Source organism: Agelaius tricolor, unplaced genomic scaffold (genome assembly GCF_023055355.1).
Source record: "Agelaius tricolor isolate 1412-34295 unplaced genomic scaffold, bAgeTri1.0.p SCAF_5, whole genome shotgun sequence".
Taxonomy (NCBI): domain Eukaryota; kingdom Metazoa; phylum Chordata; class Aves; order Passeriformes; family Icteridae; genus Agelaius; species Agelaius tricolor.
This window is the reverse complement of record NW_027269265.1, coordinates 53,957,141-53,974,257: the sequence shown is the minus strand read 5'-3', so window position 1 is coordinate 53,974,257 and position 17,117 is coordinate 53,957,141. Positions and strand designations below refer to the sequence as shown.

The 17,117-nt window shown below is 47.0% G+C and overlaps 1 protein-coding gene across 7 annotated transcripts in view; it reads left to right on the top strand.

The window, feature by feature from the left end:
- Nucleotides 1-17,117, top strand: part of DAGLA (diacylglycerol lipase alpha) — a 56,697-nt gene that overhangs the window by 27,089 nt on the left and 12,491 nt on the right. For all 7 annotated transcript variants that reach the window (XR_011679346.1, XM_071428191.1, XM_071428194.1 and 4 more), the window contains 11 exons: nt 755-856; nt 1,307-1,445; nt 4,686-4,773; nt 8,220-8,354; nt 9,039-9,116; nt 9,859-9,983; nt 10,922-11,078; nt 11,261-11,344; nt 11,464-11,541; nt 15,368-15,448; nt 16,742-16,884. Coding sequence is in view for 6 of the 7 variants with exons in the window: in XM_071428191.1 (XP_071284292.1) it covers nt 755-856; nt 1,307-1,445; nt 4,686-4,773; nt 8,220-8,354; nt 9,039-9,116; nt 9,859-9,983; nt 10,922-11,078; nt 11,261-11,344; nt 11,464-11,541; nt 15,368-15,448; nt 16,742-16,884 (1,210 nt within the window). In the remaining variant the exon portion in view is untranslated. The remainder of the gene's footprint in view (nt 1-754; nt 857-1,306; nt 1,446-4,685; nt 4,774-8,219; nt 8,355-9,038; nt 9,117-9,858; nt 9,984-10,921; nt 11,079-11,260; nt 11,345-11,463; nt 11,542-15,367; nt 15,449-16,741; nt 16,885-17,117) is intronic.

Genomic DNA, 17,117 nt, shown 5'->3' with positions numbered 1-17,117 from the left:
GCCCAGGAAAGCTCTGTCTCCTGGAACTGGTCTTTCCAGGTCTGTAGCAATGCCACTTATGGAAAGATTCCATGCCAGCAGGAGATAAGGAGGGTGAGTGGGATAAGCCAGGCTGGATTTAGGCTCAGCTCCACCAAAACTTAGGCAATCCCAAGCAAGGTATTCACCTTCTCCACACCTGATTGCCCACATGTTCTTTGGAATTCTGGGGAGAAGGTGGGAGGATGGGCACTTCAGAGCAGGTTCCCAGCTTTCTTGTTCCAGGGAAGCACTGTTAATCCCCAGTTTCTAGTTTGCTGTCAGTCAGATGCAAAACTGAGGAGCTCCTTAGGCACTGTCTCCTTGGAACTGTTATGGGAAGGGCTGCAAAGGTGCTGAGAATGTTTGCTAAGCATAGTGAGCAGGATTAATCCTGGATCCACACACTCACATATTTTGGATCCGTGAGTCAGGCCAGCTGTCTGAGGTAGTTAAGGTTTGGGTCCTGTCATTCCTGCTGCCTCAGGGAGTCTTTCCAGCAGCGTGGGAGGAAGGTCTGGATCTCTGATTCATACCTGTGACACAACCAAGGGCGCTGACCCCTCCACGATCCCATTTTTTCGGAGCTGTTTGGAACATGTCACACTTTAGGCTCATCTCCTTACACATGCCTTTCCAAAGCATTTTTATACCTATTCCTTGTGAGAAAATGGGGAGAGGAGCTCATCCTTAGGGAAAAGGCTGCTGTCATCCATGCTGTTCCCATTTTTTCCAGCGATCCTGGTGATTGAGTTCGTGTACGCCATCGTGGGCATCGTGTGGCTGACACAGTACTACACCTCCTGCAACGACATCACAGCCAAGAGTGTCACCCTGGGTACGGAGCGGGAATGTGGCCTGGGAGCATTCCGAAGGATTGGCGGGCATTCTTCATTGCCCTGTGCCGATTGACTCTGGGAAGTGGCTGGGAGCTGTCAATGTGGGGCTTGTTTTCCTGTTTATTGCTCGGAACAGTCGTTCCATTCATCCGCCTATGCTGCCGGCGCTCAGGCAGGGATCTGTGTTCCCAGGGAAGGGCAGTCTGTAAATTCCGCTTTTGCCCTTCAGAATGGTTTTACTGTTTTCCTGGAAGCCTTTCCCAGTCTCCTGGTGGGGATGATGTTAATGGTGCAGTCCCGGATACTCAGGGAGCATTTAATGGCCCCATAAAACAGCCGGAAGACTCATCCAGCTGTGGCTTAAAAGCCTTTCCAGAGGATTTCCTTTTGGGGTGGGAAGTAAGGGCTGGAGAGCACGTGACTCCTGGTTTGGTTTTTTTTTTTTTCAGGAATGGTGGTGTGCAACTGGGTGGTGATCCTGAGTGTGTGCATCACTGTGCTGTGTGTCTTCGATCCCACGGGACGCACCTTCGTCAAGCTCCGCGCCACCAAGCGCCGGCAGCGCAACCTAAGGACCTACAACCTCAGGTGAGGCAGCATTCCGTGGGATCCCAGAATTCCAGGGTGCCTTGGGTGCAAGGGACCTTAAAGATCATTGAATTCCAACCCCCTGTCATGTGCAGGGATGCTTTCCACTAGAAAAGGTAGCTCCAGCCCGGCCTTGGGTGCTTCCAAGGATGGGGCATCCACAGCTTCTCTGGGAAATCTGTTCCAGGGACTCACCACCCTTACAGGGAAGCATCACTTCCCAATTTCCCATCTGTCCCTGCCCTTTCTGTCAGTGGGAAGCCATTTCCCATTGTCCTGTCCCTCTAGCCCCTTGTCCAAAGTCCCTCTCCAGCTCTTTTGGATCCACTTTAGGCACTTTAAGATCTCTCCGGAGCCCTCTCTTGTCCAGGCTCAACATTCCCAGCTCTCCCAGCCTGTCTTCACAGCAGACTGAATTTCCCTTCTGTCCAAGGACACAAAGATTTAAGGAAAGAACCAATGAAGGGTTTCAGCATTACCAGTGCTGTGTTCTTACGGCTACAGGCACCCAAAATCCTCCTCAAGCCAGGGAATTCCAGGATGGTTTGGGCTGGAAGGGATCTTAAAGCCCTTTAAGCCATGGGCAGGGACACCTTCCATTCACCAGGTTGTTCCAAGCTCTGTCCAAGCTGTCCTGGAGCACTTCCAGGGATGGGGCAACTACAGCTTCCCAGGGCAAGGTTTCTGGAAGGGTGTCCTGCTTTTTTGGGATCTTGCCCTTCTCCTTGCCTTGCTGCAGGGACCATTCTGCTCCGCTGAAGGGGATTTTGGGAGGATGCAGCTCCCTGTCAGGTGCTGTGTGTGAGCACCTGTATCCAAAGGAGGCAAAGCCATGCAGAATCCAACTGGATTCTGCCTTAATTACTGGATTTGTGGATCCTCATGGACCCTGCTGACCACAACAACCTGTTTGTCTGTATCCCATAGCAGCGTTTTCCGTGGAAACAGTGAGCGTGTGCTTAAATTTTCCTTACTTCGAGGCAGCATCTCCTTCCAAATCCCCTTTCTTCCTTTTTTTTCCTCTCCAAAATCCAACCTTTTGCCCTGAGGTTTCTCCTGTTTAGTCTTGGCCAAGGAACAATTCCATTTGTGTTGGCAGTTGAATCTTTTAATTAAGAGTTGATTCCATCTTGGAGCTCCCCAGATGGGGAGAGAAAAAGCTTTTTTTTTCACCAAGCAAAGCTTTTTCTGAAGGATTTTTTCCAGTAGGGGACAACACAAACAGGCTTTGTTTCCTTTGATTTGTGACTGTCCTTGAGGAATGTGGCTTTGGCGGGCATCGGGATCCAAGGGATAAAAAATGAGGCTTTCAAAAACCACTCCATAAATATCCCATTTTTCATTGGGTTTGTGTATTTTTCTGTATTCCAATGACTTGGAATGATGTTCCTTTAGAGGGGAAACTGGGCTTTTCTAAGGATAGTGCATCAGGTTCTGTGAGAAGGAGCCTGGGTTTTTTTTGTGGAATGCCAGATATTCCTCCGGACCTTTCCAATGTGTTACAGTGGCCTGAAATATTTGGAATTAGTGCCTAGCATGGTGATTGCTGCTTGGAATCAGGACATTCCCAGGAAGATAAGAAGGATGATACTGTGGATGTAGTACTGCATCCAAGGAAAAAATTCTTTCCTGTGAGAGTGGTGAGGCACTGGAATGGTTTTCCCAGAGCAGCTGTGGTTCCTCCATCCCTGGAAATGTCCAAGGCTGGATGGGGCTTGGAGCAATCTAGGACAGTGGGAGCTGTCCCTGCCCATGGCAGGGGCTGAAACTGGATGAGCTTTGTGGTCCTTTCCATCCCAAACCATTCCAGAATTCTGTGATGATTTTTCCAAAGCAAATCCAAGCTCCACAGCTTGCACAAGTAAATTCAAACCAACCCCAAAATTCTCTCCTCTGTGGGGAATTTTGAGATCCCAGAAAGCTGAGTGAAGGCCTTTCTCCCGTGGCTGGGTTTTTCCCTCCAGGCCTGCAGTATTTATGGAGAGCTTGTTCCTGCTCTTCATGGATTTTCCCTCTGGAAAGGGAATGTTAACAGCTGTTAACAAGCAAACGCTGTGGGCTATGATGTGAAAAACAAACATCAAATGTGACTGTTCACTGCTCAAACAATTGTTTCCAAAGGATACATTCCCAACTTCTCCCTCTTGCTGAAAGAAATCCTTTCCAAGGAATAGATGAGGAAGTTCTCTGCCTGGCTGGATTGTGTCCCACGGTGGTTTTCCTTTCCCAGTGGCATCGTGGTGTGTGTGGGCTGGGAAAAAGAAACAACCCAATAAAAGGCTTGGCTTGCTGTGCCAAGGCTTTTCCATGGAGCTTTGGAGCTTCTGAATGTTTGGAAGTTAGGAAGAAAGAATTTGGGAAAAGATGGAGGGAAAACAGCTCAGAGTACACTTGGTTGTTGAACACAACCAGGGAAATTCTGGAGTTCTTTGGAATCTGGGGGAGCAAAGCCCTGCTGCCACTCATATTCCCATTCCTCTTCTGAAAGGTTATGGAGAGCTGTTTTCAGATACTCAGGCAGGAGCTGATGGATCCCTGTGGGAATCTGCTCCTTCCATTTCAAGCAAATATTCCTTTGCCAGCATCTTTTCCTTCCAGGTGCAAACCACTTTCTGGGCTTGGGCTTATCCTGATGGGATACCCTGCCAGAAAATGGAATGATGTTTTATTTTGGATTGCTCTGACCTGGAAGAGGAGCTGTGGACTTCAGGGAGCTTGGCACTCTGGCATGGAGTCAGTCCCTACTTCTATGGCAGGGGGTGGAACACAGTGATCCTAAAAATCCCTTCCAACCCACAGCATTCCTTGATTTTGTGATTGGGAAAAATTGCATGTCTGAAATGCTCAGGGTCTCTTGTGCCATTCCCACTCCCTCACCCTGAGGTAACTTTTTCCTCCTGAGTGGTTGCACATCCTGGCACATGGAGCAGCTGCCAAATTGCAATGGGAACTTCATTCCATGCATCCTAATCAGGCAGGATACCAGGTATCCAAACACAGTGCTTGATCCTGTGGATTCACACTTCTCTGGAGCATATCCAGGGAAGGGAACGGAGCTGAGGCAGGAGCTGGAGCACCAGGGGTGGCTGAGGGAGCTCAGGGGGCTCAACCTGAGGAAAAGGAGAATTGGGGGAACCTTACCCCATTTTTCCAGGGACAGCACAGGCTGTGCCACTCCACATTGGATCCTACACCATGTTCTGCCTCTCCTCACATTCCCACTCTCCCCTTTATTCCCAGACACCGCCTGGAAGAGGGACAAGCCAGCAGCTGGACACGCAGGCTCAAGGTGTTCCTTTGCTGCACACGGACAAAGGACTCCCAGTCGGTGGGTACCAAAACTCTCCTGTTGGGAATCAAAATATCAATGGGAGGAATCCCTGTTTTCCCTCAGGTTAGGGTCACATTTGGCAGCACTTCCTGGGCAGCTCCTGTTTCCCTTTATCAGCCCCTTACTGAGCACTTTCTCCTGTTGTTTACATCAGTCTCACACCCTTAAGGAGGAGGATTTGGAAATGGGAAAACAAAAACCTGGAAGAATCACCAAAATCCTTCCGGATCTCCTGACAGTCAAAAACTGTCCAATCCATAGATCCACGTGAAGGTCACTGGGAATTTTTGTGTGCTGCCATTGGGATTTTCCCTTGCTGTTCTCTGGCAGGGAAGGGTAAAGGCTTTCAAACTCCTTCCCCAAAGTTATTCCATTCTCCTTAGAATCACTAGGAGCAGGTTTGTGCCTGAGGGTGGAATTCACCAGCATTCCTGAGGATCTGCTGGAGAGGCAAGTCAAACTTTGGTGCTGAAAAATTGCTTTTGATTTAACTAAGTTAGTTAAAATTTCTGAGGATTTGAGGACTCCTGAAGGAGCCAGCAGAACCAGGGAATTGTTCCCAAAGGGAGGAGAAAGTCATAAAAATCAGGAGATTTGTGTACTTGCAGACACTGAGCTCTGAATTAGTTACAACCTCTCAGGGAAAAAGCTGGGATTTATCAAGGACATTCCAACAAAACCAGCAGTGGCCAAAAAATCCGCCCAGACGTTTAACTCCAGTTAGAAGGGCATGGAAAATGACAGGGAAAACACCAAGGGACCGACCACAGCCGCCGTGTCCTCACTAAATATAGCCCAGAGTTCATGCTCCAAAAGGATGCAGCAGGAAAAGGAGCACATTGGAAGGGATGTGAACGTGGAGAGGAAGAGAAATGAGACTGGGATTGAAAGCTCCAAAGGGAAAGTGGAAAAATAAAGGAGAGTCAGGTGAACGTTTGTTCTTCCCAGGTGATGGATTGGATTAGCAGCTTCTCTTAGGGAGTGCTGTGGAATTGTCCACAGGTGCAGCTTCCAGAGTATGGAAGGCTTCAGGAATTGTCACAGCCCTTGTGCAGAAGTCCAGCACTGTGTCTCAGAATGCTGCCCCTCCCAGGATTCCTTTCCCTGGCTGAAATGCCACCATGTTCCTTGGGAATGTCCTTCTGGGAAGTTCAAGCTCAGGCCTGCCAGCTCCCAGCTTATCTGCTTGGGAAATCCATCTGGAAATCCATCTGGAAAACTGAGACCAAGGGAGCTTTGTGCTCTGGCAGCTCCCACAGCAGCTTTTCCTTGGTGCTCCAGAGCAGAGGCTCTTCCCTTCTCCCTGAGAGCACATCCAGGTCACCTTGCCAGAGTGCTGGAGACTCCTGTCCTGAGGCACAGCATGGATGCTGCATCCTGGGAGAGGGAGCCCTGACAGGCACCTGAATGCCCTGAACAACTCCCATTTTATTCAGGATTGCAGAGTATTCCAAATATTTCGAGTTCTTTTTAACAAACTTTCCATTTTGCAGTGACTGTTTCTCTTTTTTGTTAAGCTTGGAATAAAAGTGGATTCCAAATGCCTCACATTCCTCGTGCTGTTGAATTTCCACTTTACATCCAGCTTTTGAGCAATTTCCAGCCTCTTTTCTCTGCAGGAACAAGCCCTGACGTTGTGTCCTGGCATGGCAGCGTGTGGAATGAATGAGCACGTAATGGATCAGAAATGAATCCATTGCTGCCCATCCCAGACCCCATGGAAAAAAAAAAAATGTATCAGCAGAAGATTATTGTCCTCTGGGCTAGAAAAGTGTTTTATGGGATGGACATGGCTTTGGGGAAGGGATCTGGGGTGAAGTCTGAAGCCTCAGAGCCTTCAGGGTTTGTAGCAGAGCACTCCAGGTGGACAAACAGGAATAATGTCAGGTGTTCCCACAGAAAGCTGTTCCTTTGGAGCGGAAAATATGCACTGAACTTCCATCAGGGCCTTTTTTTGTCACAGCATCCAGGGCTGTAGCTGCCACTTTGGATTAATGGGTGTTTGTCCTATTTCCTTTGGAGGCTCTTGGCATTTCTTGTGAGCTCACAGGAGCCATGCTAGGATTGATGAGGTCAGGATTTCAAGGATACTGCAGTTGGAATGCCGTTGGCTTTCCAAAGGCACTGCTGGCACAGAGAGTTGGCACCTGGAGCCCCAGTTCTTAATGGGGATTTAACTGGCTTTTGTGGGGAAGTGAAAAATGACAGAAAGTCATCCCACATGCCAGGAGTTTGGCAGGGATAAAAGGATGTAGGTCATTCCTGCAGGGAAGAGAAGGGATTTACTGTCTTGATGGTCAAAGAACGGAGAGGAGAAATCCCGTCCTGGAGTGCTCAGGGTTTCCACAACACTCCAGTCTTGTGGGTTTTGATGCTGGATGAAGCATACTATGAAAACACAGGGTAAAGGTTCAGGTAAGGCTGTGATCATCCTTGTAGGAAAAGTTTTGGATAGCAGGAGTCAAATATGGATCATTGGTGGGTACAGCTCCACGTTTTGTTGCTCCAGCCTCTGGATCATCCTTGTCTTTAGGCTGGAGTAATGACAGGTCAGCACTGGCCCACATTCCAGCCCCTCTCCAGCTTCCCAAAATATTCTCCTGTAAGGTCTTGGGGTTGTTTTTTTTTCCCTGTAGCACAGAGCAAAAAGTGGAAAAAGGACATTTCTCTTCAAAATGCCTTTGTCCCTCTGCTTCAGGACTTTGCTTGACCCTGTCAGGTCACTTCCATTTCTCTCCCTCCTTTTTTGGGTTTGGTCACCTTCATTCCTGGGAATTCTGCATTCAGTGTCTCAGATTTTACTTTTCATGCCTTTTTGCTTGGGTGTCATTCAAAATAAACCTGGAAAAGCCTGGCAATATGGGCAAAAGGATCTCAGGTCTGGGATAAATATGGGGAAAGGTTCCCAGGTTTGGGTTAAGTTTGGACAACAGGATCTCAGGTCTGGGATAAATATGGGAAAAAGGATCCCAGGGCAAAGTTAGAGTTGAAGAGACTCTTAAATAGGACAAAACTAGTGTTTTTTCCTCATGGAATGGCCTTTATTCTGCTTTACAGGAGAAAAGATGACTCTGAGGTAGCACTGGATTGGGATTTGCTTGGTTTTCATTCCATTTTCTCTATTTGGTTGAATAGAGAGAGCCAAAACCATTCCCTTTCTCTCCCTGTGTCCTCTGTGAGCTGTTTGGATGTTGAGGTGCCCACACACGGCACAAATCCAGCCCCTGAGTGGGACTGTGGAAAACAAACAAGACACAATAATCATGTGATTAGTCCAGATCTGGCATTCCCTGCAGGAATCTTGTGCCTGTTTTGGAGGCTGAGCTCCAGAAACGAGTCCAGTTCTCACTTTGTGTCCTGTTTTGAGGCTTCCCACACCCAAACTCCTCATCCTCCTCCTCCTCCTCCTCCTTCTCCAAGCCCTCTCTCCCTGGCTTTTGCAGGATGCCTACTCGGAGATCGCCTACCTTTTTGCGGAATTTTTCCGGGACCTGGACATTGTGCCCTCCGACATCATCGCGGGGCTGGTTCTGCTGCGGCAGCGGCAGCGCGCCAAGCGCAACGCCGTGCTGGACGAGGTGGGCAAACCTGGCAATGCCTGCAATCCCAGCTGCTCTGGGATTCCCTGGGAAACAGCTGCAGGGCTCTGCCCACCTCATCTCCGGGCTGTTCTCGCTCGCTGAGGTGGGAAAGAAAAATCATGGCAACTTCAGCAGCTTTCCATGAGTTTTTTCCCTGTCAAAGGGTTCAGCTGGTGCTGAGGGAAGTTGGAATCTGGATTGATCCTCTCCAGGCAGGTGACACAGGAAGTTGTCTTGATGCCAAAACACCTCCAAGGGGGTTGTAGGTACTTGGAAATTAATGGGAAGATTACTCCCACTGTACAAAGATATGGAGAAGACTCCAGCAATCTGCAGGGGGAAAATTAATAAAATTTCCAAAATTCCTGAATTTCCAAGCCGCTATTGAGGTTTGCAGGTTGTCAAGACAGTAGGAAATGGATTTATTTTATTGGAGTTTTTCCCTTGATTTGGGAGTCAGGAAAAATTCCCAGTCTTCTGAGCTGCTGATGAGGTTTGTGCATTGTCAGCCCAGTAGGAAATTGATTTATTTTAATGTTTTTTTCCCCCTTGAGTTGGGATTCAAATCAGGCAGGAATAAAACCATTGGAAGTATTTGAGGGGCCTGGTTGGGATATTTGAGAGTGGATTTTTGTCTTGCTGTCACACAGAGGAATTTTTCTGTGTATTTGTGGCTTCCAGGCAAACAATGACATTTTAGCTTTCCTGTCTGGAATGCCAGTGACCAGGAACACCAAATACCTGGATCTGAAGAATGCGGTAAGTCCTGGGATGTGGAATACTCCAAACCCACCTGTGATCCTTGTTTTCTTTTCCTCACTGGCTTCTCTTATGCCTTTCTGCCCCTCTTTGAAATAATCCAAGAAATTCCATGAGAATGGAATAAAACTTAATCTCTGGAGGCTTGATGAGGTGATATTGCTGCAAGAGAGTCAGCACTGTTATCCCTGATTTAGTCCAGATTTTGATTCATCCCTGATTTTGGTTTATCCCTGATTTTGATTTTCCTGCCAAATTTCCACCCCCTTTTTATCCCCCTGCCACTTCCCCCTTCACCTCTTCCTCCTTCTGATTTCTCTCTGATGTTTCTCTGATTTTCCCCTCTGATTATCCTGCTGTGTTTAACTCCAACCCCCGATCCAGCTCATTGGAATAACTGAGCTTTTATAGGATGCAACTGCTTCACATTGGCTTTGTGGCCCTCTCCAGGCATCCTTTGGCCTGCTGGAGAGGGGATATTTAGGGAGCTCGTTTCCAAATCTGCAGGAAGCAGCTTCCTTGGCAGCGTGGTGGGATACCCCAGAGAATTCCTCAGGAAATCAGGCAGAGGAATCTTTGGGAGGGGGTGGCTCTTGCCTGGCATCCCCACCTCGCTCTCCTCAGTCACCACAGCGCAGCTGGGAGAGGGGGCTGGCACTCAGCACGTGCCTAACTGTGGAAAAAGGGAATGGAGGGGGAAATTCCAAGAGATGGTAGGCTCAGGGAGTGCCGTGTCTTCCAGCAAGAGATGCAGCGGTACCGGGAGGTGTGTTACTACATGCTCTTCGCCTTGGCTGCCTATGGATGGCCCATTTACCTCATGAGGAAGCCCACATGTGGACTCTGCCGCCTGGCCAGATCCTGCTCGTGAGTGCCCACCCTCATCCCTTTTTTCCTGCCTGGTTTTCCCATGTTTAGAAATACCCTTTGTTTTTCCCCACGTTTATTTCATCCCCTTGGTGCTTCCTCCCTGCTCAATTTCTTTTCTGCCTTTTTTTCCCCGTGATTTTTCTTTCCATCTCTCTGGGCTTCATATTCCAAAGGCTTTCTGAATCCCTTCCAGTTCCTAGTACGTAAACCAGCCTGTCCTCTGCTCCATTCTCTCTGGAGCATGGAACAGCCAGCAGAGACAACTCACCTGGCACAACACCAAGTCCAAAAAGAGCTTCTTGGAGCTCAAAAATCAGGGAGTTCACATTTGGGTCCTGATTAAAAGACCTCCAAGATTTGCCTGGCTTGGGCTGTGCTCCCTCAGATTAATTGGATTTTTCCAGCTCAGAATTTTTGCCCCGGTGCAAGGGTTTGTTTCCAGCTGCCAGAATTCTGTCACTGGATTCAATTTGGGGACGAGCTTTTGGCACTTCCTGGGAGGAATGTGATTACTTGGGAATACTTTTATTTGTGAGAGAGAAAGAAGGAAAATCAACCTGCGCTTCTCTTTTTATTTTGGGATGATTCTAAACCCGTTTTTTCCCTAAAAATAAACCTGGAGCTCGGTCAGTGTTGGCTTTTCCATGTTGAGGCACTGGAAAACTGTGCTTCCAAGGATAGTACCCTTTGAGGAGCCGTCCCATCCCATAATCCTTGGATTCCTTGGGGACTGGCTGCATTGTAGCTCTCTCTGGTGCTCAAAAGGAAAACTGCACCTGATCCCAGATTTTGAGGCTGTTTCATGGTTCTATCCTTCACTTGGCACTCGCTGCTGCCATTGGGATGAGGTTTGGAGGGCCCACCTTTCCCTTTCCTCTAGGAATGCCACTCCAAATCCAGCCTTTTCCCCTCAAAGCCGCGCTGCTTCCCCGCAGGTGTTGCTGCCTGTGCCCGTCGCGGCCGCGCTATGCTCCCGGTGTCACCATCGAGGAGGACAATTGCTGTGGCTGCAACGCCATCGCCATCCGCCGCCACTTCCTGGACGAGAACATGACCTCCGTGGACATCGTCTACACTTCCTGCCACGACGCCGTAAGGACGACCCCCTTCCCAACGGGATTTACCCTCTACTGGGACAAAGAAGGGAAATGAAGCCTTTTTCTCTTCTATTTCCATCAAAAAATTCTGTTATTTGGACACAAATCCTGCCATATGCTCTGTCTCCTTTTCCCCAAGGATACTCCAACAGGAATGTATCTCCTGATCTCTTCCAGGTTTATGAAACCCCTTTCTACGTGGCTGTGGACCATGACAAGAAGAAGGTGGTCATCAGCATCCGGGGAACTCTGTCCCCAAAAGTAAGTGGGATGTCCAGCGGCCTCCTTGGTGGGTATTCCAGAGAGTTGCAGCCCTTCCCAGTTTGGAATCCTGATTTGGATTTGACTCACCTGAAGCAAGGTGACTGCTTTTCTTCCAGGATGCCCTGACGGATCTGACAGGGGATGCGGAGCGCCTGCCAGTTGAGGGGCACCATGGAACGTGGCTGGGACACAAGGTGGGGAAAACAATTCCAAACCAAACAAAACCCCATGGATTTTTAAAATTATTTCACTTTTTAATTATAAACCCCCAAATGGTCTTAATTACTTGAAAAAGAAGTTACAGAAAGGGCTTTGAGGTGTTAAATAATTAGTGGGAACAGTTAAAATCACTGGGCGTGTAATTAAAAACTCCGTGCAATTAGAGAATTCCAAATTCGGAAAGGCATCGTGGAGACCCACAATGAAATTCCCGGAGCCACTCAAACGACTTTTTCTTCCAACGACCTTTAAGGAATTTTCAATCAAAAGCCTGAGAATGTGCTTAAAATTCTGCTGTGATGGGAATGTCCTCAAAGGATACTGGCAGGACTCCATGAAATCCATGAAATTAGACGGGTGCTCTGTGTCTGTGAGCAGCTCTGGGCTGGCTAAATCCATTTATTCCAGAGCTGACCTTTGCCCCTGTCTGGCAAAGGAACGACGTGCTGAGTTTTTAAGATGATCAGGAATTTGGCAGCTTCCAAAGCTGCAGTGCCAAGCTGGGCAAGGAAAATCCAGAGTGGAGGTTGGAAGGAACAGAGCAGCTGCTGGAAGTGCTGCTGGGGGGAAGGAGGTGTTGCTCAAGGTGGGATGTGGAGCTTGGAAGTCCTTGGAAGCCATGAGTTGGGAACTCCAGCTTGCCTCGTGGTGTCCTGCTGGAATACCAAACCTCTTCTCTCTGCTTTAGGAAATAGAGTCATGGAATCCTGGGATAGTTTGGGTTGGAAGGGACTTTACAAATCCTGTTCTAACCCCTGCCACAGGCTGGGACACCTTGGAGGATCCTGGATTCATGAAAGGTGTCCCTGCTCATGGGACTGGGATGGGCTTTTAGGTCCCTTCCAATCCAAACCACTCCAGAATTCCATGATTCAATGAAAATCCAGGAATAATAGATCCTTGCAGAAATTGGCTTTGCTTTTGATCTTTATATGAAAATATTCCTCCACTGGCGACTTCCATGAAACATTATCAGTTTATTCCCTTTGTTCCAGACAGAGCTTTTATTTGTCCTTTGTGTTATTTCTTTTTTGGGATTGATGCCAGGAGAGAAATATTCACTTTCTCTGGCATTATTATCAATATTAATCTGCAGACAATAATGTGCTGTTGATTCCCAAGGGAAAACTAAGGGAGATAATGGAATTTTAAATGCATTTTTAATGTCCAGGAGTCAAGTTTAATATCCAAACAAATCCAATGTCTCACTTACACATTTAATTTGGAAACAAGGACTTGGCTACGTGGGAGCTTTCCCAGGATTTGTTTCATTTGGGGTGTTTTCCTGCTAATTCTGTCCCACCCATCCCCGGGGGTGTCTGTCAGCCATCCTAAAATTCCAAGTCTTGATGTTTACATGAAATTTTTTATCACTCCACAGCTCCAATGTCACAATTAAAAAAATATTTATCAGGCCTCTGAGCTATTCTGGATCAAAAAAATAGAGCTGGAACTAAAGTTTGGGGATTAGAATGCCAAAAAAAAAGGGATTATAACTCAAAGAAGAATCCAACTTCACTATTTTTACAATAAACTCCACTGATTTTATAACAAAGTTAATTTTAAAAATAATCCTCAGCCAAAGGGGTGAATCCAGATTTAATTGTTGAACTCCCAGGACAAAGTTAGTGAAAATAGGATGTTACAGAGCTTTGTTTCCTGATGTTGAGCCAACCAGGAGGACAAGGAGCTGCTGGAAAGTCCTGGAAGCTCAGCCATGATCCCAGTAATGAGAATTTTCAACATTTTTCTCTCATAATGGACCCTTCTGGGGGTTTTCCCCCAAAATCTCAAATATCATGAGATATTGTGCCAGTTTTGTGCCTTTGGGATGCAAAACAATGCAAAATATTTCTATTCCCTTTTCCTAAATCCTTGATCCATTTGGTTATTTACATGTGAACTTGCAAAATTAAGCCCAAATAGTTTTATTAACTTGAAATTAGATTTGTTTCCCAGAGAATTTATGGATGCTACATCTCTGGAAGTGTACAAGACCAGGTTAGGGCTTGGAGCAACCTGGGCTAATGGAACATGTCCCTGTCCATGCAATGGGATGATCCTTAAGGTCCCTTTCAACCCAAACCAGGATTCCAGGAATTTTAGGGAATTTTTCCAATGGTGAATCTAAATGGAAGTTTACAGTCTCATTCCATAATAATTAAAATCCCTGTCTCCATTAGGATATAATTACCGAAACCACATCCCAAAGGCTGACTAACATCCCAGCAGTGACATCACCATGGATTTGGGTCACGCTCCCTAAAAATAGAATCCCAAATTCGCGGTGGGAATTTAGATCAGTGGCCTGCTGCTCACTTCTCATTAGGATTGGGAGTGGAGACTCTTCTGGAAGCTGGGGAGGAGCTGGGACAAGGCACAACCACTGTGGTGCTTTTTAGTGGTGGCAGCATGCCATTTATCTCATTTCCTTGGAGTGGGGTCTCCTCTGTCCTGCTTCCCCTCTTCAGTATCCACATTGGGATCAAAGACATCTCAGATACTGAGGACCTGGAAAAATCCATGTTTCTTTGCTTTTTTTCCTCACTGGCTTCTCTTATGCCTTTCTGCCCCTCTTTGAAACAACCCAAGAAATTCCATAAGGATGGAATAAAACTTGATCTCTGGAGGCTTGATGAGGTGATATTGCTGCAAGAGAGTCAGCACTGTTATCCCTGATTTAGATTTATCCCTGATTTATTGATCCTTGGTTTAGTTTTCTCACCCAATTTTCCCACCAAATTTCTGCCCCCTCATTTTCCCCCCTCAGCTCTTCCTCTGATTTACCTCTGATTTCTCCCTGATGTTTCTCTGATTTTTCCCTTTCATTATCCTGCCGTGTTTAACTCCAACCCCTGATCCAGCTCTCTGGAATAACTGAGGTTTTATATATTATTATTTACATATATTTTTCTTTGCTTTTGGAGCCAGGAATCCTTGCCTATCTCTGAGATGAAGAGTGAGCCCCCAGTAACATTCCCATTGTACTCACACCATTTTAAGATAGGGATTTAAAGGAAAAAACAGCCAAGGAGAAGATTTTCCCCATGTCTCCCCATTTTTTGGAGTTCAGGTTCACTTCCCACTGAGTTAAACTGTAGCATTATCAGGAATTTATGCCATAAACCAAATTCCAGTTGCTTGTTTATAACTGCACTTGGAATTGCATCAGTTACATTTGGAATCTGAGAAACAGCAGAGACGAGGAATGTTTAGATCCAGATAGGATCTTTCCCAACTTCCAGCACTCCTTGACTTCTAGGGAATAAAAACTTTTAATAATTTGGGATGAATGTCCTCTGACAGCCAAATCCCCTTAATATTGATGGCTGGAGAAGGCAGGAACTAATTCCTTGTGCTGCCACTTTTCCCTTTGGTGTTTGAATCATTATCTCTATTAGAATGATTCACACTTTTATTCCCAGATTTAAATTGAAAACTCCATCCCAGATTTACCTGGAATAGGATAATTTGGCTTTAAAACAACCAATATTTAGAATATCCAAGTCTATTTCTCTGTTCTGCCCCAGGTCCCTTGGCCTGAAGTATCAAATCCACAATCCTGTGTTTAAGTTAATTGGATTTAGGGTAGTTTTCCCCCTAAAAGCCCAGGAATAGGCCCTTGGAGTGTTCCTTAATTAAGAACTGCCTTTACTCCTTAAGCACCAAAACTTCGGAAATGCAGAGGGGAATCAGTTCTCCCTCCATCCTGATCCATGCTGAGGGACATTCCAGAGCTTCCTCACCTTCTGGATGTTGAGATCCCATTTACATCCTGCTGTGTGTTCCTGCTTCCCACAGGGAATGGTGCTGTCTGCTGAGTACATCAAGAAGAAGCTGGAGCAGGAGATGGTGCTGTCCCAAGCTTTTGGGCGGGATTTGGTGAGTACAAGTTGTCTCCGGACAGAGGATGGGATTTCCATAAAAAACTGGGTTTTAAGGGAATCTCCATGTCCCTGAGTTTGTTGTATTCATTTCTCAGCTCTTCCTTTAATTCCAGGATTTCCAGCTAGTTACTCATTTCATGGAATGGTTTGGGTTGGAAGGGACCTTAAAGCTCATCCCATTCCACCCCCTGCCATGGGCAGAGAACATTCCACAAGATCAGGTTGCTCCAATCCCCATCCAGACTTTCTGCAAGGCTTTTTTATTTTGGAAGCACCAATAGTGCAGAGCTCCTGATTATTTTCCATTTCCTGAGGCAGGAAGTCCCACATGGTGGCAATGAAGGACAGGGAGCATTAAAACCAAATCAGCAGGAACTAAAATCCCATTTTTATGGAGATTTTCTTTGGAATGCGGTGGTGACTGTCCCTGTGGGCACATTTCTGGTGGCAGGGAGATGTCACAGGACTCAGGGGAGATGTTGGGAAGCAGCTTACCTTGGTTTATATGTTGGAAATAGTTGCTGAAGTGCTGCCTTGGGATATTTGGTGGATGGGAGGGAGAGATAAACCAGCATCCAGCTTTTGGGGATGGAGCTTCATTCCTCTCTGCCTAGAAAAGGAAAATGGGAGTTGTTTTGTTACTCAGGAGGAATATTTCCTGGCCTTAGGTCCATAAGTGCCATCCCAGGTCCCACCAGCCCAGGACCTTGTTTCTGACAGTTGCCAAGGACACATATTCCAGAGAAAAGTGTCCAGGGAGGTTTAGAGACACTTTCTGTGTGGGCTTGGATGCTATCAGGAGGGACAAAAAGCTCCCATCAAATCCTAAATAATTCAGATAGCTGGTGTGCCTTCCCTTTTTCTTCCCACCTTCTTTCTTTCAGGAAAGTCCCAGTAGGCCAAACGTAGAATTCAAGAAGTGAATGAATTCCAGCCTCCAGTGAGGCCCTGGCACAGGTTTCCCAGAAAAGCTGTGTCTGCCCCATCCCTGGGAGTGTTCCAGCGTGGGTTGGATGGGGCTTGGAGCAGCCTGGGCTAGTGGAAGGTGTCCCTGCCCATGGCAGGGTATGGAATTGGAATGATGTCTCCCTTCCTTTCCAACCTAAACCATTCCAGGATTCTGTGATGATTCCATGATTCAGAACAAGCAAGGAGCCATTCAGCTGGAATCTGGAGTGCCCATGTATAGAAACAGACTCCAAAACTGGAGAAAGGGAGAGATTTGGGGGATAAATTCAATTTCATTTCCCATCTGACCTCGATTCCTTGTTGTTTCCATGTTTTTCAGGGAAGAGGAACAAAACACTATGGCCTGATTGTGGTTGGGCATTCCCTTGGAGCTGGCACAGCTGCCATCCTGTCCTTCCTGCTGCGTCCCCAGTATCCATCCCTGAAGTGCTTTGCTTATTCCCCCCCAGGTGGGCTGCTCAGGTAGGTGTTAGGATACACTGGATCCTGCTTGTGAGGCTCTAGGGAGCAGTGAAATGGACAAGGCAGCCTGGAGAAGCTGAGCGTTTCCTCTGGGATATAGTTTGGTATTCAAGTTAGGATGGCAAATGAATCCCAAATATTCTGGTTTATAACTGAATTATCCATGTGTCTAAATTTAATAGGAAATGGGTGCAATTTCCTTACCCTCTACCCCCTCCCACTGAATAGATGGA